Source organism: Schistocerca piceifrons, chromosome 2, assembly GCF_021461385.2.
Source record: "Schistocerca piceifrons isolate TAMUIC-IGC-003096 chromosome 2, iqSchPice1.1, whole genome shotgun sequence".
Classification (NCBI taxonomy): domain Eukaryota; kingdom Metazoa; phylum Arthropoda; class Insecta; order Orthoptera; family Acrididae; genus Schistocerca; species Schistocerca piceifrons.
The window spans coordinates 257,795,941-257,814,741 of NC_060139.1; the positions used below are offsets into that span (position 1 = coordinate 257,795,941).

General features: G+C 43.3%; 1 protein-coding gene across 1 annotated transcript in view; it reads left to right on the forward strand.

The window, feature by feature from the left end:
• The window catches only part of LOC124775307, a 314,651-nt gene that overhangs the window by 226,180 nt on the left and 69,670 nt on the right, over positions 1-18,801 (forward strand). The window contains exon 7 of the mRNA XM_047250143.1: positions 15,846-15,971. Within this exon, the coding sequence (XP_047106099.1) occupies positions 15,846-15,971 (126 nt within the window). The remainder of the gene's footprint in view (positions 1-15,845; positions 15,972-18,801) is intronic.

The window sequence follows — 18,801 nt, forward strand, 5'->3', positions numbered from 1 at the left end:
TGTGAAAATTACCGAACTATCAGTTTAATAAGCCACGGCTGCGAAATACTAACACGAATTGTTTACAGACAAATGGAAAACTGGTAGAAGCCGACCTCGGGGAATATCAGTTTGGATTCCGTAGAAATGTTGGAACACGTGAGGCAATACTGACCCTATGTCTTATCTTAGAAAATAGATTAAGGAAAGGCAAACCTACGTTTCTAGCATTTGTAGACTTAGAGAAAGCTTTTGACAATGTTGACTGGAATATTCTCTTTCAAATTCTGAAGCTGGCAGGGGTAAAATACAGGGAGCGAAAGGCTATTTACAATTTGTAAAGAAACCAGACGGCAGTTATAAGAGTCGAGGGGCATGAAAGGTAGGCAGTGGTTGGGAAGGGAGTGAGACAGGTTTGTAGCCTATCACCGATGTTATTCAATCGGTATATTGAGTAAGCATTAAAGGAAACAAAAGAAAAATTTGGAGTAGGAATTAAAATCCATGGAGATGAAATAAAAGCTTTGAGCTGCACCGATGATATTGTAATTCTGTCAGAGACAGCAAAGGATCCGGAAGAGTAGCTGAATGAAATGGACAGTGTCTTAAAAGGAGGATATAAGATGAACATCAACAAAAACAAAACGAGGATAATGGAATGTAGTCGAATTAAATCGGGTGATGCTGCTGGAATTAGATTAGGAAATGAGACGCTTAAAGTAGTAAGTGAGTTTTGGTATTTGGGGAGCAAAGTAACTGATGATGGTCGAACTAGGGAGGATATAAAATGTAGATTGACAATGTCAATGAAAGCATTTCTGAATAAGAGAAATTTGTTAACATCGAGTATAGATTCTGAAAGTATTTGTATGGAGTGTAGCCATGTATGAAAATGAAACGTAGGCGATAAATAGCTTGGACAAGAAGAGAATAGAAGCTTTCGAAATATGGTGCTACAGAAGAATGCTGAAGATTAGACGGGGAGCAAGTATTGAATAGAACTGGAGAGAAGAGAAATTTGTGGCACAACTTGACTAGAAGAAGGGATCGTTTGGTAGGGCATATTCTGAGGCATCAAAGGATCATCAATTTGGTATTGGAGGGCAGCGTGGAGGGTAAAAATCGTAGAGGGAGACCAAGGGATGAATACACTAAACAGATTCAGAAGGATGTAGGTTGCAGTAGGTACTGGGAGATGAAGAAGCTTGCACAGGAGAGAGTAGCATGGAGAGCTGCATCAAACCAGTCTCTGGAGTGAAGACCACAACAACAACAAATTACAGTGGGTGCTAAGTACACGAAATACTTCGTTGTTCATTTAAGCACAGTTACAAAGAACATCCATACATGTAAACAAGCTAATTGTGACTGCCAAAACCAAAGACTTCACGTCACCCGTTGCTGCCGATGTCAACGATATGATTCTGGCCTCCGGGAAGAGATGTAATTCGTTGAGTCCTCACAGACTGTTGTTCTTCATTTTCTGCTCCTACATCTTCAAAATACTTTTTCGTGCATAAATTTGCATATTACTGTAAAACTGTAATTTCACTTTATTGTTTAAAACAATGTAATCCACATATTATTCTGCGAGAGGGGTCGAGCTTTAAAACGTATCGAGAGGTCGCTGGATGTAACGGTGACAATTGTGTCTGGAGAGGAGTCCAGACTGATTACTATTGCGCATGATGGACGGTATGGCGTGTTGGTGCGGCAGTTTTTAGACTGTGTTTGCGGTGCACGTCACGGACTGTTTTTGATGCACCTCACGGACCGTGAAGTAAAATGTGTTAAAGAGCTTTCTGTCGTGGACTTCCACGCACAAAACAGAGTTAAGAATTACGATATTAGGACAGTGGAGTAAAGTGTTTGCTAAGTGGAGTAGTTTCAAAGTGTAATGACACTGTGAACTTAATGTACGTACAGATCAATAGGTTCTCGATGTAAACTATTATAATAAACTACTATAACAGGAAGCAGTAACGTCAAGGGTACCAAATCGGTACAGAGAAGAGGAGATTTACCAAGATCAACGTTTTAAATGTTCTGTGCAAACCGTGGAGTTACAGATATCCTTCTTGTCATGAACTAATACTTCACAAAAATAAGAATCTGATGGCTACGACGTTCGGTTCTTGGAATAACGTGTTTACCAAGTGCACAGTGTGGAGAAAACGGTTCTCAGGGGTGGGCTTCGCGAGATTACAGACCGTGTGTTTATACTATATATTCGAGGATTTGTTAGAAATAACGAAGTACTCGTTATACTTACGAATTGTGTGCATATGGATAATGGGGTTCCACCTAGTCACTAAATTATGTAAATCACACACAGTTCTGTTACTAATTCCGTAAATACTGTAGGATTAGACTATACATCTGTTCACTTAGCTCTGTAATATCAACAACCAAGTTATTACTCGTGAAAGAATGGTAACATGACTAAGCACAGTGTAAACATAACATGTCTGATTTGACAGCTTTGATAGCTATCGCATTCAATTTGCCCTCGCCGCTAAGCTTAGACCAATAGCGAACAAGCTGCTTTAATTCTGCTGGTCGAAGCTCAGAAACTAATGGCGGACGTCGCGATTTACGCGTGCGACCCCATCACACATTCAAGTATGCCCTATGCAAACTCACTTTGAAACTAACACTGCACACGCATTTGTAACACATCCCCTCAGAAGGCACACAATAATTTCAAAGAAAGATATAGTTCAAGCAAAAGAAAAATACTTACAACCATTGGTGGGTCAACAAAACTGCACGGAAAGTTAATAGTTCACTTCCAGCTATTTTATTCACGTAGCAAAAGTTAAGGAAAGGATAAGAAAGAAAAGACCTTTGTAATGAAATGAACAATTTACAATCTGAACTGCTGAACTCTCTTAGTCTTTATCTGGAGAGAGCGCATAACAATGGAGATTGATGTTCATAGTTGGAGAGTCGTGTCGGCGTTTTGAGATGATGGCGGCGGCTTGTGATGTTTCAGATAAAATTATTACAGCAGCTCCGTTTGTTGTACACTTCTGGAAATGGAAAAAAGAACACATTGACACCGGTGTGTCAGACCCACCATACTTGCTCCGGACACTGCGAGAGGGCTGTACAAGCAATGATCACACGCACGGCACAGCGGACACACCAGGAACCGTGGTGTTGGCCGTCGAATGGCGCTAGCTGCGCAGCATTTGTGCACCGCCGCCAGTTTGCCGTGGCATACGGAGCTCCATCGCAGTCTTTAACACTGGTAGCATGCCGCGACAGCGTGGACGTGAACCGTATGTGCAGTTGACGGACTTTGAGCGAGGGCGTATAGTGGGCATGCGGGAGGCCGGGTGGACGTACCGCCGAATTGCTCAACACGTGGGGCGTGAGGTCTCCACAGTACATCGATGTTGTCGCCAGTGGTCGGCGGAAGGTGCACGTGCCCGTCGACCTGGGACCGGACCGCAGCGACGCACGGATGCACGCCAAGACCGTAGGATCCTACGCAGTGCCGTAGGGGACCGCACCGCCACTTCCCAGCAAATTAGGGACACTGTTGCTCCTGGGGTATCGGCGAGGACCATTCGCAACCGTCTCCATGAAGCTGGGCTACGGTCCCGCACACCGTTAGGCCGTCTTCCGCTCACGCCCCAACATCGTGCAGCCCGCCTCCAGTGGTGTCGCGACAGGCGTGAATGGAGGGACGAATGGAGACGTGTCGTCTTCAGCGATGAGAGTCGCTTCTGCCTTGGTGCCAATGATGGTCGGATGCGTGTTTGGCGCCGTGCAGGTGAGCGCCACAATCAGGACTGCATACGACCGAGGCACACAGGGCCAACACCCGGCATCATGGTGTGGGGAGCGATCTCCTACACTGGCCGTACACCACTGGTGATCGTCGAGGGGACACTGAATAGTGCACGGTACATCCAAACCGTCGTCGAACCCATCGTTCTACCATTCCTAGACCGGCAAGGGAACTTGCTGTTCCAACAGGACAATGCACGTCCGCATGTATCCCGTGCCACCCAACGTGTTCTAGAAGGTGTAAGTCAACTACCCTGGCCAGCAAGATCTCCGGATCTGTCCCCCATTGAGCATGTTTGGGACTGGATGAAGCGTCGTCTCACGCGGTCTGCACGTCCAGCACGAACGCTGGTCCAACTGAGGCGCCAGGTGGAAATGGCATGGCAAGCCGTTCCACAGGACTACATCCAGCATCTCTACGATCGTCTCCATGGGAGAATAGCAGCCTGCATTGCTGCGAAAGGTGGATATACACTGTACTAGTGCCGACATTGTGCATGCTCTGTTGCCTGTGTCTATGTGCCTGTGGTTCTGTCAGTGTGATCATGTGATGTATCTGACCCCAGGAATGTGTCAATAAAGTTTCCCCTTCCTGGGACAATGAATTCACGGTGTTCTTATTTCAATTTCCAGGAGTGTATTTCCACGGCGAAGTATGCTGGTAACGTCTCTCCTCGCTTATACTGGGAAGTCATCTGCAGTGACGTTTAACAGGCCACTGGTTGAATGCACGCAATTGTTGGTGACAGTCCACAAGTTTAGCATGTGGACGTTTGTTACACGTTCTACACATTAAATTCTCGTTTCAGTACTTCGCACACCGTTTGTGATGGTCTCAGACCGCGATATAACTGCCTATCACGTTTACACATGACTGCCGAAATCGGAAATTCATGGTCAGTAAGTAAAAGCGTTCTTGCACCTGATCCGCAGCTGTAATTATGTTTATCTCCTTAGTTACGGCTTGAAACATTTGGCTGTTCATTAATAAGGCAAACATATAATACAGTTTTATTAAGCCTGGGCTCTCGCGATGCACTTAAATGTAAAAGCAGTTTCAGCCACACTGTAGCAATAACTATAATGTCTACTCGCGTAAGCTTTCTCAGCACCGGTTGAGACACAGTGCATTTAGTAATAATCATATCGCACGATCTTCCTTTTCCAAATGACCACTTCATATTTCATTACGCATTGCGACGGTAATTCTAATCTCAATCATTCAGTTCCAGATTCATTGTCTTGGCAAGTTTTTGCACCTCAAATCAACAACGCGCGTCTCTCCATATTGCTGCACACACACACACACACACACACACACACACACACACTAATTGACACTCCCTCACTGTTTATCACTGCTCAACTGTTACTTTCGATATCGCTCTCTGCGCTTTCATGTCTACGATGTGCATAGCAGTTCCTCACATCTCTGTTGGTATCACAAATGCAGGTAGAAAAAAAAGTTTAAAGTCTTTCTATATTTAAGTAATAATACGGAAAACGGTTTATCCATTATAGAAAAAGTGTCAATTGCTGTTACTTTTTTATCATTATTACCAAACACTGGTGTCCTGCACCATCAAAGAATGAATACGTAGTCTAAGAAAGCGAAAGAAACGAAAAAAGGACAAATTTACCTATCACTAATGGCTATATCTTCACAACTGGTCTCAATGTGTAGCAAAGACTGTGAAATAGAAATGTACTGAATTGCTTGTCGGCATACAATAATATCTGAGAGAGTAATACAAAAACTATAACGTACGAAGAGTGGTGAGAAACGTTTAATAAGCACAATTATGTCGGTAAATAACACTGTTTTCTGAGTGAAACACGTTTGATCTACATCGCCCACAGCAGGTACTTCAGTCGATGAGGAGATTGTAAATAACACACTTTCTTCCGGATGTATACCTGTACAAGTGGCCATTCCCAAGAAAACAATTACAGCGGCAGTTCTTAGCAAGAGTTTACACAAATTTGGTTCATGGACCGGCAAAGTGGGATGACAACATGGCATTTCCCATAACTAAGTGCTTCTTCATAGATAGCTCTTTTCTTGTAAATTTGTGTCCTAAAGACGGAGATACTACCTTTCTGCGGGTTACTGTTCCTACTTCTCATTGTTGTTATCCATTTAACTTGTCTTAAATCCCAGTTAGTTTAAATTAAAGTTTCAGTTGTTGAACAGGTTAAATTGAAAATAATTTCTTTTATATGAAAATATTTTTTAATGTTTTATCTTTTCATGTGGCGTACATTCTTGTAGCACTTACCTGAGCAGCGATACAATTCTTTTTTATTTTATATTTTCTCCATCTTTTACCGCATATATAAGTCCGTTTGCAGAGTTTGTGTATGTTAGTCCTTTCCATTGCTTGTTGAAGCACGTTCCATGCCGAGTTATGTGTTTTCAATGAAGTGCACTACTAAAATAAGAGTGTCGTATAGTGCCCCCCCCCCCCCCCCCCATGAAGCCCATTGGCTACGACCAGTGAGGAAAGAGTAGATGGATTTTCAATGGTGAAGTATTTACACTGTGTGAAAAATTTGAACCTGACAGATGTGTTGGCCGACAGTTGTTAACATATCAGAATTCGTCATACTATTGTATTCCAGAGCCATTGTGGGAGCTTGCTTATTTATTGTGTGAATATGATTAATTGTTACAGTGTGGGCGATTGTAATATTATTTGAATCCGGATCAAATTCTCCTTTAATTTGAAACATCAGTTATTCCTGTTATTAATTTCTTTTGTATCTACATTTACACAATTACTCTGCAGTTCACAATTAAATGCCTGTCAGAAGGTTCACTGAACCACCTTCAAGCTATTTTTCTACCGTTCCTCTCTCAAACAGAGCACGGGAAAAATGAACACTTAAGTCTTTCCGTGCGAGCTCTGATTTCTCTTATTTTATTATGATGATCATTTCTCCTTTATTATGATGATCTTTTGTCCCTATGTATCTAGGCGCCAACGAAATATTTTTATGCTCAGAGGAGGAAGTTGGTAATTGAAATTTGATGAGAAGGTCTTGCACAACGGAAAACACCACCCCAATTCGCATAACTTATCCCCTATTTTGCCATAACACAAAACCAGCTATCTTTATTTTAAACGTTTTCGACGTTCTCCGACTATTGCATCTGATTCTGATAGCACTCAGCCCGGCAATATATGAACACAGTCATTACTGCTTGGACTAATATTAGGGAGACTTGTGTTTCGATATTGTTGCAAGGTACCTCCCTTGCTAACTGAATGGCGAGTGGCACACAGGAAGAATATTTCTCAGTGACATTGTGTATGAGGCCGAAATTCATTAATTTTAATCTCGCGGTCGTTACAGCGGGTATATATTGGGGAGCAGTGCGTCTCTTGGTTCGCTTTAAAAGAGCTGACCAAACAAAGCTGTGACGGGTCGAGCAGCTCTTCTTCATATTTCTTCCCGTATTTTCCCTCAATCCTATTTCTTAAGTGTTTCATACGAAATGAAATACTCAAGAATCGGTAGAGTAAGTTTTATGCAAGCAACGCCCGACGTCGGTGAGTATCTCTGCCTTGGGACTCCAGTAACAAATTTCTCTGGCATCTGTTTCCGTCTCAGATGGCTTTACGTGGTCATCGGTCGAACAACTCCAGTCAGAAGCGCCGTGGCACCCCAAGATTCACACCGAGCCCAGGATCTCATCGCGTAGCTAAAGGGTACGAATGTTTCGATCTCTTTTCTTGCACTCCGTTACATTTATCTGTACTGAGAGTCAGCTGTCATTATCTAAGTCGTATTGTCCGCTGTTGTAGAGTGTACTTTAACAGCTCGGTGTACTGGGCCACGGAGTACCAAGCATAAAAGTGATATTAGTTCTTCCTAGGTGGCAGCGGCTAACACAACTACTGAAGGACTGTGTGAGTCAAAGTTCACACTACTTATTACGGATTTACTAGCCCTGATAGCCGTACGTGTTAAAGCGTCCGCTTGCGGGAGTTGTAAAAGCGCTCTGGCCCCGTTTACAATCCGTCCGGCGTATTAAACGAGATTTTCAGGCAGTTTACCACACCCCAATAGGTGAATACTTGGCTGGTATCCACGTCCCACATCAGATAAACGTTAATAAAACATTTCTCAAACTTTCCTATGCAATCTACTTTCGACTAAGACGCATGGGTGTACACAGATTCTGTTGTGTGTAGTGAATAGGGGACTGATTACCTTAGATATGTAGCCTCCTTAAACTTATAATCAGTTATACGCATTTTGTATGAGATGTCGGGTACAGTATTTCAGTAACATCAGTCTTACTCATTGTCGTAATCAGGTTGGTAGACACTTCCAAGAAATGTTTGTGAGTAGAATGGTGAAGTGGGAAACTGGTGGACGGGTGGTGGCCGTCGAAGTCTGGTTGCAGGGCTGTTATCCGACGGTGCTCGTCGTAACTGGAAGGCTGTGGGTCGGCTCTGGTAGAAGACCGCCCCCCCCCCCCCCCCTCCCCATTGACTCTTCACTCGATACTGTTCATCGGGACGCGCAGCCCACATAAACACCTGGAGGACGGGTTGAAGCCAAACAACGCTCTGTTTCCGCCCACGTGACAAGCGATGCAAAGGAGGGCAGAGAAATGTCGCCCCCCGTAAGTCAGACCGGAACTCCGTCGCCTCGCGACTAAACGCCTGCTATGCAGGCAACCCAAATGACACCACTGTACCGCGTGTGACCTCTGTGCCCGAGGGGTACATCAATCTGCAAGTCTCTTTATATTTTATGTAAACTGAAGGTGGAGAGGGGAGAAAGCAAAGGACGAGGACGAGATCAGCTGCATCGGCACTTCATGCAGAATTAGCGACGACATGTGAAAATGTGTGCCAGACTGGGAGTCTAAATCGGGATTAGATAGATAAGAGATTGGATTAGATTGAGTTTTCGTTCCACAGACACAAACATGAGATGATCCTTATGGGTGTAGAACAAGTCAAAGTATAATATAAAAAAATAAAACATCTGTATATAATACTCAATTCCCTGATCATTTGTCACGAGATTGTCAAAGTAGGTGAATACATTGCTATTAATATCAACAGAATTAATGCACAGTCAGAATAAAACATAGTTGTGCACTTTTAATAAATTTGTCACATAAAAAATATCTAATCTTGACAGTAGTGACCAAGCGGTGTCAAAAGTGAAATGTAACAGACATTTCACTTCAGTTGATCTAACAGTTCCTGGATATTCATCTATTGATTAGAAGGAGTTGCAAGTTAAGAAGTCTTCCAAACTCTGTTTAAACTGGGTTTTACCTGAAACCATGATGTTCTTGAATTTATACCACAAATAAGTCTTATTACACGCTTTTGCGCTCTAAAAAGTTTTGCTCGGTTTGACGAGTTATTCCAGACTGTGATCCCATATGACATAATAGAACGACAGTAAGCAAAGTATGCAATTTTTTATATATATTTTATCTCCTACACCTAACATCATTCGCACTTCAAACACTTCTTTAGGCGCTTCAGCAATTCTGTGGTGTGCCCTTCCCAACTGAATTTATAACTGAGTTGTAATCCCTGAAATTTAACACTGCCAACCTCTTCAATCTACTTGTCTTCATATGTTATTCATATGCTGGAAGGAAATTGCTCAAAGTGTCTGAAATGCATATAGTGGGTCTTTCCAAACTTTAATGACAGTGGATTAGCTTTAAACCACTTGTCAATGTCAATGAAATTGCTTGCAAGGCTGTTGCATCAACCATTGCGCCATCTGGACACAGTGTTAATGGCAAATGCGCAGACTATCTCCGCACGCTCCCCGGCTGATTCATATTCCCACCCATCGCCGGCCGAAGTGGCCGTGCGGTTAAAGGCGCTGCAGTCTGGAACCGCAAGACCGCTACGGTCGCAGGTTCGAATCCTGCCTCGGGCATGGATGTTTGTGATGTCCTTAGGTTAGTTAGGTTTAACTAGTTCTAAGTTCTAGGGGACTAATGAGCTCAGCAGTTGAGTCCCATAGTGCTCAGAGCCATTTGAACCATTTGAACCACCCATCGCCTCCTGTCCACAGTCCCTGTCCATCTACTCCATGCTAGCTAATTTTAGATTTCCACTGTAAGCCGAACGTAATGTGCACACGCTCTGGAGATTGCGGATTCATTACCCATCCAGGCGAATCAATTATATGAGTGCTTGGTGTCTTTTTTTTCAGACATCGGCCGTGACCTTTGCGGGTGTTCCGCATCTTGCATGTTTTTTAAATTACTTAAATAGTGCATGTCAATATTGCTTTGCCTCCCAATCAACAGTCCTCCATGCAGAAAAGTCATTAGTAGTGTTCTTTGGCTAGAAAACATTATTTTCACTTACTTATTTACTTTTTAAATAATTGTCTTTCATGTCTACGTTGCTATCAACGAGCTAACAAGATCTAAATTTTTCAGGAAACTCTAACCTCTGATAGATTTTTTTTTTATTTTAGTCATTGGTCTTCTGACTGGTTTGATGCGGACCATTACGAATTCCTCTCCTGTGCCAACCTCTTCATCTCAGAGCAGCACTTGCAACCTACGTTCTCAGTTATTTGCTGGATGTATTCCAATCTCTGTCTTCCTCCACAGCTTTTGCCCTCTACAGCTCCCTCTAGTACCATGGAAATCATTCCCTGATGTCCTAACAGATGTCCTGTCATCCTATCCCTTCTCCTTATCAGTGTTTTCCTTATATTTCTTTCCTCTCCGATTCTGCACAGAACCTCCTCATTCCTTACCTTATCGGTCCACCTAATTTTCAACATTCGTCTGCAGCACCACATTTCAAATACTTCGATTCTCTTCCGTTCCGGTTTTCCCAATGCCCACGTTTCACTACCATAAAATGCTGTGCTCCAAAAGTACATTATCAGAAATTTCTTCCTCAAATTGATACTAGTAGACTTCTCTTGTCCACGAATGCCTTTTTTACCTGTGCAAGTCTGTTTTTGATGTCCTCCTTGCCCCGTCCGTCATTGGTTATTTTGCTGCTTAGGTAGCAGAATTCCTTAACTTCATCTACTTTGTGAGCATCAGTCCTGATATTAAGTTTCTCACTGTTCTCATTTCTGGTACTTCTCATTACTTTCGTCTTTCCTCGATTTACTCACAGTCCATATTCTGTACTTAGTAGGCTGATTATTCCATTCAGTAGATCATGTAATTCTTCTTCACTTTGACTTAGGATAACAATGTCATCAGCGAATCTTATTATTGATATCCTTTCACCTTGAATTTTAATTCCACTGAAATCACGGAACTAATTTTATTTGGCTCTCTTTGTTTGTGAAGGGGAATGAAGTCGACAGCCGTTGTGGCTTCGCCACATCCGTCGTATGTCTACGAAAAATCTCCGTCTTACACCATTAAATATTTTAGTTAAGTTGACCAAATTAAAATACAAGGTGAGACTGTTTAAAACAGCGCAATCTTGTTTGGTTTATCTCTGGTGTAGAATAGTGTCTTATTTCATATTCTTGCAAGTTATTTCACAGTGTGAAAATCTGGTCCAATGCTTTTCGTCCACTACTCAACACCAATAACTACACACATTTTTTTCTCAATGTAACGCAGCCCAGACAATATCAGCCCACATCAGGACCGTAACGATTACGTTCGGTTTCCATTTTGTGCATCGCAAATTTCCATCTCCTCGCGCAAGAAAAATGACTCAGTTTCACTCTTTAATGAGTGAGATGTTGATATCAGAAAGGGGGTAATATATCCGAATTATACGTTGCAGAATTTTGGTGTAAGGTTTCACAGAAAAGTTTATCGTGTGAAAGGGTGTTGTAAAATGGTAGAGCGATAGAGGTAGAGTACCCAAGCTGATGCTCATGTCACAAACGCCCCGAAAAGTATACAGATTCTTGTCCGGCCAAAAATGATCCTTAATTTGTCAGCCATAGAGCTTATCTGGGATCAGATGGGGAGACATATTATTTTGTAGCATACTGCCTCCAGCAACGTTTATAAACTGTCACAACAAATATTTTAGGTATGGCAAGCTGTTTATCGAGATGATATTGGGAAGCTGTTTGCTTCCATGCCGCAATGAATACGTGAGTCTGGAACCGCGCGACTGTTATGGTTGCAGGTTCGAATCCTGCCTCGGGCATGGATGTGTGTGATGTCCTTAAGTTAGTTAGGTTTAAGTAGTTCTAAGTTCTAGGGGACTGATGACCTCAGATGTTAAGTCCCATAGTGCTCAGAGCCATTTGAACCATTTTTTGTTATCTCATACAGATGTTGATTATGGACATTAGGCCAGCGTAGAATACTCGATGTGTTATGAATATCTCCACAAAGTTTGATAAATATTGGTTTCGTCCTTCACGGTGTAACACCTTCCATTTTGGTCAGTGTACGATGATACAGGCACGGTCAGTAAGAGGATTACCCATAAAAGGCAAGGTACCAAGTTCAAGTCCCAGTTCCATAATTTATGCAGTTTTAATTTCTACATTTACATTATACTCTGCGACCGACTGTGAAGTATTCGGCAGAGGCTATATCTCACTGTACCAATTTCTAGGATTTCTTTGCCTTCCATTCACGTATGGAGCGCGGGAAGAATGATCGTTTAAATGCCTCTATGCCTGTAATTCATCTGACGTTTTCGTCACGATCTCTGTGGGAGTGATATGTAGGAGAAGGGGATTGTAGCATTCTCCTACAGTCATCATTTAAAGCTGGTTCTTGAAAAGGAGACTTTCTTGGGACAGTTTCCGTCTATCTTCACGAGTCTGCCAGTTCAGTTCCTTCAACATCTCTGTGACACTCTCCCGCGGGTCTGGCAAACCTGGAACCATTCGCGCTGCCCTTATCTGTATATGTTCAGTATCCGCTGCTAGTTAATTGGTACGAATCCCACACACCTGAGCAATATTCTAGGTTGATTCGCACTAGTGGCTTGTAAACAATCTCTTTTTATAGACTGATTGTACTTCCCCAGTATTCTACGTATAAACCGAAGCCTGCCGTAGGTATTACCCACGACTGAACCTATGTGATCATTCCGATTCATATCCCTAAAAAGTGCTACACCCAAGTATTTATATGAGTTGGCCGATTCCAACATTGACTCATTGATACGATTTTCATAGAATATTGTTTTCTTTTCCCTTTGGTGAAGTGCATAATTTTACATTTCTGAACATTTAAAGCAAACTTGCACTACCTTGAAATTTTATCAACCTCTTAGTCTTTACGCAGCTTCTTTCAGACTGTACTTCATTCTAGATAACTGCATAATCTGCGAAAACTCTGAGATTACTGTTAATATTGTCCTCAAGTTCGTTATGTGCAATATGAACAGCAAGGGACCCAACACATTTCCCTGGCGTACAACTGAAGTTACTTCTACATCTAACGATGACTCTTCATCCAAGATAACATGCTATGTCCTCTCTACCAAAAAGTCCTCAGTCCGGTCACAAATTTCACTTGGTACCTCATATGATCGAACGTTTGACAGCGTAGATGCGGTTCTGAGTCAAATGCTTTTCGGGAATCGAGAAATACTGCATCATATGAGAAAAGTGCGAGGTCGGTTTCTCATGATCTACAGGGTGTTACAAAAAGGCACGGCCAAACTTTCAGGAAACATTCCTCACACACAAATAAAGAAAAGATGTTATGTGGACATGTGTCCGGAAACGCTTAATTTCCATGTTAGAGCTCATTTTAGTTTCGTCAGTATGTACTGTACTTCCTCGATTCACCGCCATGATTTCATACGGGATACTCTACCTGTACTGCTAGAACATGTGCCTTTACAAGTACGACACATGTGGTTCATGCACGATGGAGCTCCTGCACATTTCAGTCGAAGTGTTCGTACGCTTCTCAACGACAGATTCGGTGACCGATGGATTGGTAGAGGCGAACCAATTCCATTGCCTCCACGCTCTCCTGACCTCAACCCTCTTGACTTTCATGTATGGGGGCATTTGAAAGCTCTTGTCTACGCAACCCCGGTACCAAATGTAGAGACTCTTCGTGCTTGTATTGTGGACGGCTGTGATACAATACGCCATTCTCCAGGGCTGCATCAGCGCATCAGGGATTCCATGCGACGGAGGGTGGATGCATGTATCCTCGCTAACGGAGAACATTTTGAACATTTCCTGTAACAAAGTGTTTGAAGTCACGCTGGTACGTTCTGTTGCTGTGTGTTTCCATTCCATGATTAATGTGATTTGAAGAGCACACGTTATATTTACAAGTTATGGCTACAATTGACGATTAAATATTACGAAACACATCACGACACCAGCAGGAGTTTTGATAAACCAATACGGAAAAAAATGTTTTAATTTTACGTGAAGTTCTTTTACCTATGTTTTCGAAATGAATTTATGTGACCACGTGATTTTACACGAAAAGAGAGGAAACGTCGGGAGCAGACTTACAGTGAAATTACAAACGTCATGGGATGGCGATGTGCACATATGCAGATGGCAACAGTATCGCTTACAAATGGTATAAAAGGGCAGTGCATTGGTGGAAGTGTCATTTGCATTCAGGTGATTCATGCGGAAAGGTTTCCGATGTAATAATAGTCGCACGACTGGAATTGCAGACTTTGAACTCTAAACAGTAGCTGGAGCTAGACGCATATTTCGAGAACCACAGTGTCAAAAGTGTGCGGAGAATACCAGATATCAGGCGTTACTTCTCACCTCGGACAATCCATTTAACGACCGAGAGCAGCGGCGTTTGAGTAGAGTTGTTAGTTCTAACAGACAAGCAACACTGTGTGATATAACCACAGAAATTAATGTGGGGCTTACGACGAACGAATCCGTTCGTCCTTGTGAGCGGAGGTCTGTGGCACTTCGGCCGTTCACTTACGTAATAAAATGAAACGCCTACATCCGTCTGTATGACGTCATTTATTGTACGGCTATCAGTTTCGGTGCTTCAGTGCGTCATCTTCAAGTGTTGGCTGATGCTGAAGGGGTTAACACTATTGGTATACACGATGCCTCTGTGGCAAACATCTATAATTGGTTATCGTAGACTATCTACAGCCGCGATGGTGTCTCTCCAACAATCAACTATCAACTCAACCTAGCCGTTAGGACAGTGCGACGAAATTAGGCGTTCATAGGCTGTGGCAACACTGTCCGACGCGATTGCCTTTGCTAACAGCTTGACATAGCATGCAGCCACCTCTCCTGGGCTCATGGCCATATCGGCTGGACTGTAGACGCCTCGGAAACCGTGGCTTGGTCAGATGAGTCCCCATTTCAGTTGGTAAGAGCTAATGGTAGGGTTCGAGTGTGCCGCAGACCCCACGAAGCCATGGACTGAAATTATCAAAAGGTACTGTGCAAGCTGGTGGTGGCTCCATAATGGTGTGGGCTGTGTCTACATGGAATGGACTGGGTCCTCTGGTCCAGCTGAACCCATCGCTGACTGAAAATGGTTATGTTGGGCTACTTGAAGACCATCTGCAGCCATTCATTCACTTCATGTTCCCGAACAACAACGGAAGTTTTATGGGCGACAGTTATTCACGGTCGGTTTCAAGAACATTCTGGAGTTTTCGACCAAATGATTTGGCCACCCAGATGGTCCGATAGGAATCCCGTCGAACGTTCGTGGATCATAATCGAGAGGTCAGGAAGTGCACAAAATCCTGCACCAGCAACACTTTCGTAATTATGGACAGCTATTGAGGCAACATGGCTCAGTATTTCTGCAGGGGGCTTCCAACGACTTGTTGTGTCCATGTTACGACGAGCTGTTACACTATGCTGGACAAACGGAGGTCCGACGCTATTTTATGAGGTATACCATCGCTTTTTTCACCTCTGTATATAAATAAGTGTGTGGAAATAAATGTGCGAGCTGTACGGATTTAGGTCCCATTTTAGACTAGCATGCCGAAGATGAAGTCATTCACAAGGGGAGACTTACCAAAAAATTACCCACGAAGTTTTTATAAGTCGCTTATTTTAGATTTTTCCCCTTTCTGTGGGGTACGTCATAATTTCTGCTGTATAACCTTTTATGTGTGATGGTTGTTTTGCAGAGAGGAGCGTGTACACATCATACGTGTGGGCTGCAGTGGGCGTGGTGGCGATGGCCTCCGCCATCTTGCTGACGGGACGGTTCCTGTGGAGGAGAGGCGCCCACAACTACCCCGCCAACAAGCAGGGTGAGCAGCGCTGCGCCTACCGTGGTATAAGGCACTGGTGGCCGTTGAAACTGCATCGACGTGAAGGTGGCGTGCAGCAGACGTCAAACTGGCATCAAGTGTATTACACACTTGACTACGCAAACGACTAGCATTTCACTGCAACCACCAGGAATAAGTAGCAATAAAGTCGTCTACATTCTCCATAAAGCCCTCGACACTAGAAATGGGTCGTTCGCGAACTAACGGGTCCAAACGAACGGTTCACCAAGATGAAAAGAACGAGAAATGAACGATTTCTAAGGAACGGTATTTCATAGTTCACTTCAGTCGCGGCATTGTACTTATAGTTCCCGGGAACGGGAAACGGTCGGTCTCGTTCTCGCAACGGCACGTCGGCCGGTCTCGTTCCAGCCTCGATCCCGTTCCCGTCGGTCTCGGCCGCGGCTTTCTACTCATAGTTCCCGGGAACGGGAAACGGTCGGTCTCGTTCTCGCAACGGCACGTCGGCTGGTCTCGTTCCAGCCTCGATCCCGTTCCCGTCGGTCTCGGCTGCGGCTTTCTACTCATAGTTCCCGGGAACGGGAAACGGTCGGTCTCGTTCTCGCAACGGCACGTCGGCCGGTCTCGTTCCAGCCTCGATCCCGTTCCCGTCGGTCTCGGCCGCGGCTTTCTACTCATAGTTCCCGGGAACGGGAAACAGTCGGTCTCGTTCTCGCAACGGCACGTCGGCCGGTCTCGTTCCAGCCTCGGTCCCTTTCCCATCTGTCTCGGTCTCGCTCGGCCGGACTCGTCCTTCTTTTTGCGTGGCCACTCGTCGCAGTTCCACTGCCGACTGCTTGTAGTTTGTTCAGTATAGAGTTGTTCCTTTCGTTCGCTGCGCACGCCCATTATAGATCTGTTCTATACCTTTTTTACTCTGAACTTCTGGTTCTTTTCGTATTCTATTCACCGTCCATGATCGGTAATTAAAATTGCAGCGTCCCGTTAGAAAATTATTGAATTACTGTGCTGATAAACCTCTTGCATTATTTGCTTTTCAAACAGCTGAGCAGAACTGAACGTACTCAGACATTCACTATAGGGACCCGCAATATTTTTAGCGCAACGCAATCTGACTTTTAATAATCTTTACAAAGGAGTGGTCCTAACTAACAATAACCTATACCTTTCATGAATCACTTACCTCACAAAAAACTTCGTTACTCAAAAACTACTGCAATACAGCGAGCGCCAATACTGCCAACTAAATAAAAGATTCTAACTACTGAAGGCACTAACTACTGATAGGCACAGTTAGCAAATGAACGATTTTGATAGAGAACAAACAATGTATTTACCTTAATAGTGTTCAAAAGTCATAATATATATATATCAGTTCATGACATCCAGTCTTAAAAATTTACTGTCTCTGATGGACACACGTCCAGATCATCCTCTCTCAAAACTCCGCCATCTCTCTCCCCACATCAACCACTGCTGGCGGCTCACCTTCAACTGCGCAACGCTACGTGCTATTAACAGCCAACTGCCCAACACTACAATAGCAAATTCCAACAATGCCAGCCAGCCACAGACTGCACACAGCACAGCCAGTGATTTTCATACAGAGCGCTACGTGGCGGTGGCGTTACCAATACAATAACCTAAACAGCCCACTTACAAAATATATTTTATAGTTTCGTAAATTACATAAAATTACGTGGTATGTAATACACACATCTTTTCAGGTAACAAAACGGCATATCAGACTTCACTATTTCGATAACCAGCAGAAGAAATACTTGTAAAAAGGCAAGATTTTTTTATTACACATGCAAAGGAAGTCGGCACGACACACACGAGTGCCCATTTGCCGTCTTTTTTTTGACCCAAGGTAAAAGAGAATGTTCATTGTTATGGGAGGCAGACCGACTTACAACCGAATGAAGTCCGCGTTCCATAATCAAGTGTCTGCTGTCACATTTTGTAAAGAGAATGTGATAACCCCTACAATATTATTCCAGTGGCACAGGGCGGCGCACGAAAAATCGGCTCCGAGTACTGGAGTGCTCATTGTCGCCTACCAATCGTTATCTGTTGCTTCGAAGTTGTTGCTTGCATTAGCTTATTTGTTATTTCTTCACTACCTAATTTTTAAGTGTTTATCTATTTTGCTCGTAGCGGTCAACAAATCCTGCGTAAATGGCGAGCAGTCTGTGCTCGGGGCCGGTTTTTCGAGCGCTACCTTATGTTATTTCACTGCAATCCGCACATACGCTACAGTTGGCTAAACGAGAGGTTTTCCAGAATCACGAAAATTACAAGTGTGTCAGAATTCTGTTATGAATAAAAATTCTGTACTCCAGGGTGGAGGCAAGTTCCCCCTCTTGGCGCCTTCCATCTTCAGTCACCTATGCTACTAATTTTCAGTTTTCGCTCCTGAAAAAAAGTGCACTTAGGCCTATATTTACTAACATCAAATACTGCGAAAGGTACTCGCATTAATTTCATTGGAAACTCTCACTACCTTTTAGAAAATGCACAGATGAAAAATAAAAAAAATGTATGTGGCAGGACACAAACCTCTAGAGATCCACCCTCGATTCTGGAAGTGCCTCAAATAGCTACTGTATGCCGACACCCACCTGCTAGCAACTTCGTATTTTGTGTTAGTCTTCTGATGCTTTAATTGCCCAAATTTTATTGATATTCAGTTACAATAAATGCTGACAAGAACGACATGTTTTCATGAATCTTCAATGAGTCGTTGCCTTGAAACGGCTTGCTCTAGTAACACGCGAGTTATAACGCGAAAACATGTCGTTTCCCATCATTTTACTACAACAAATCGTACCAATAACGATTCGTT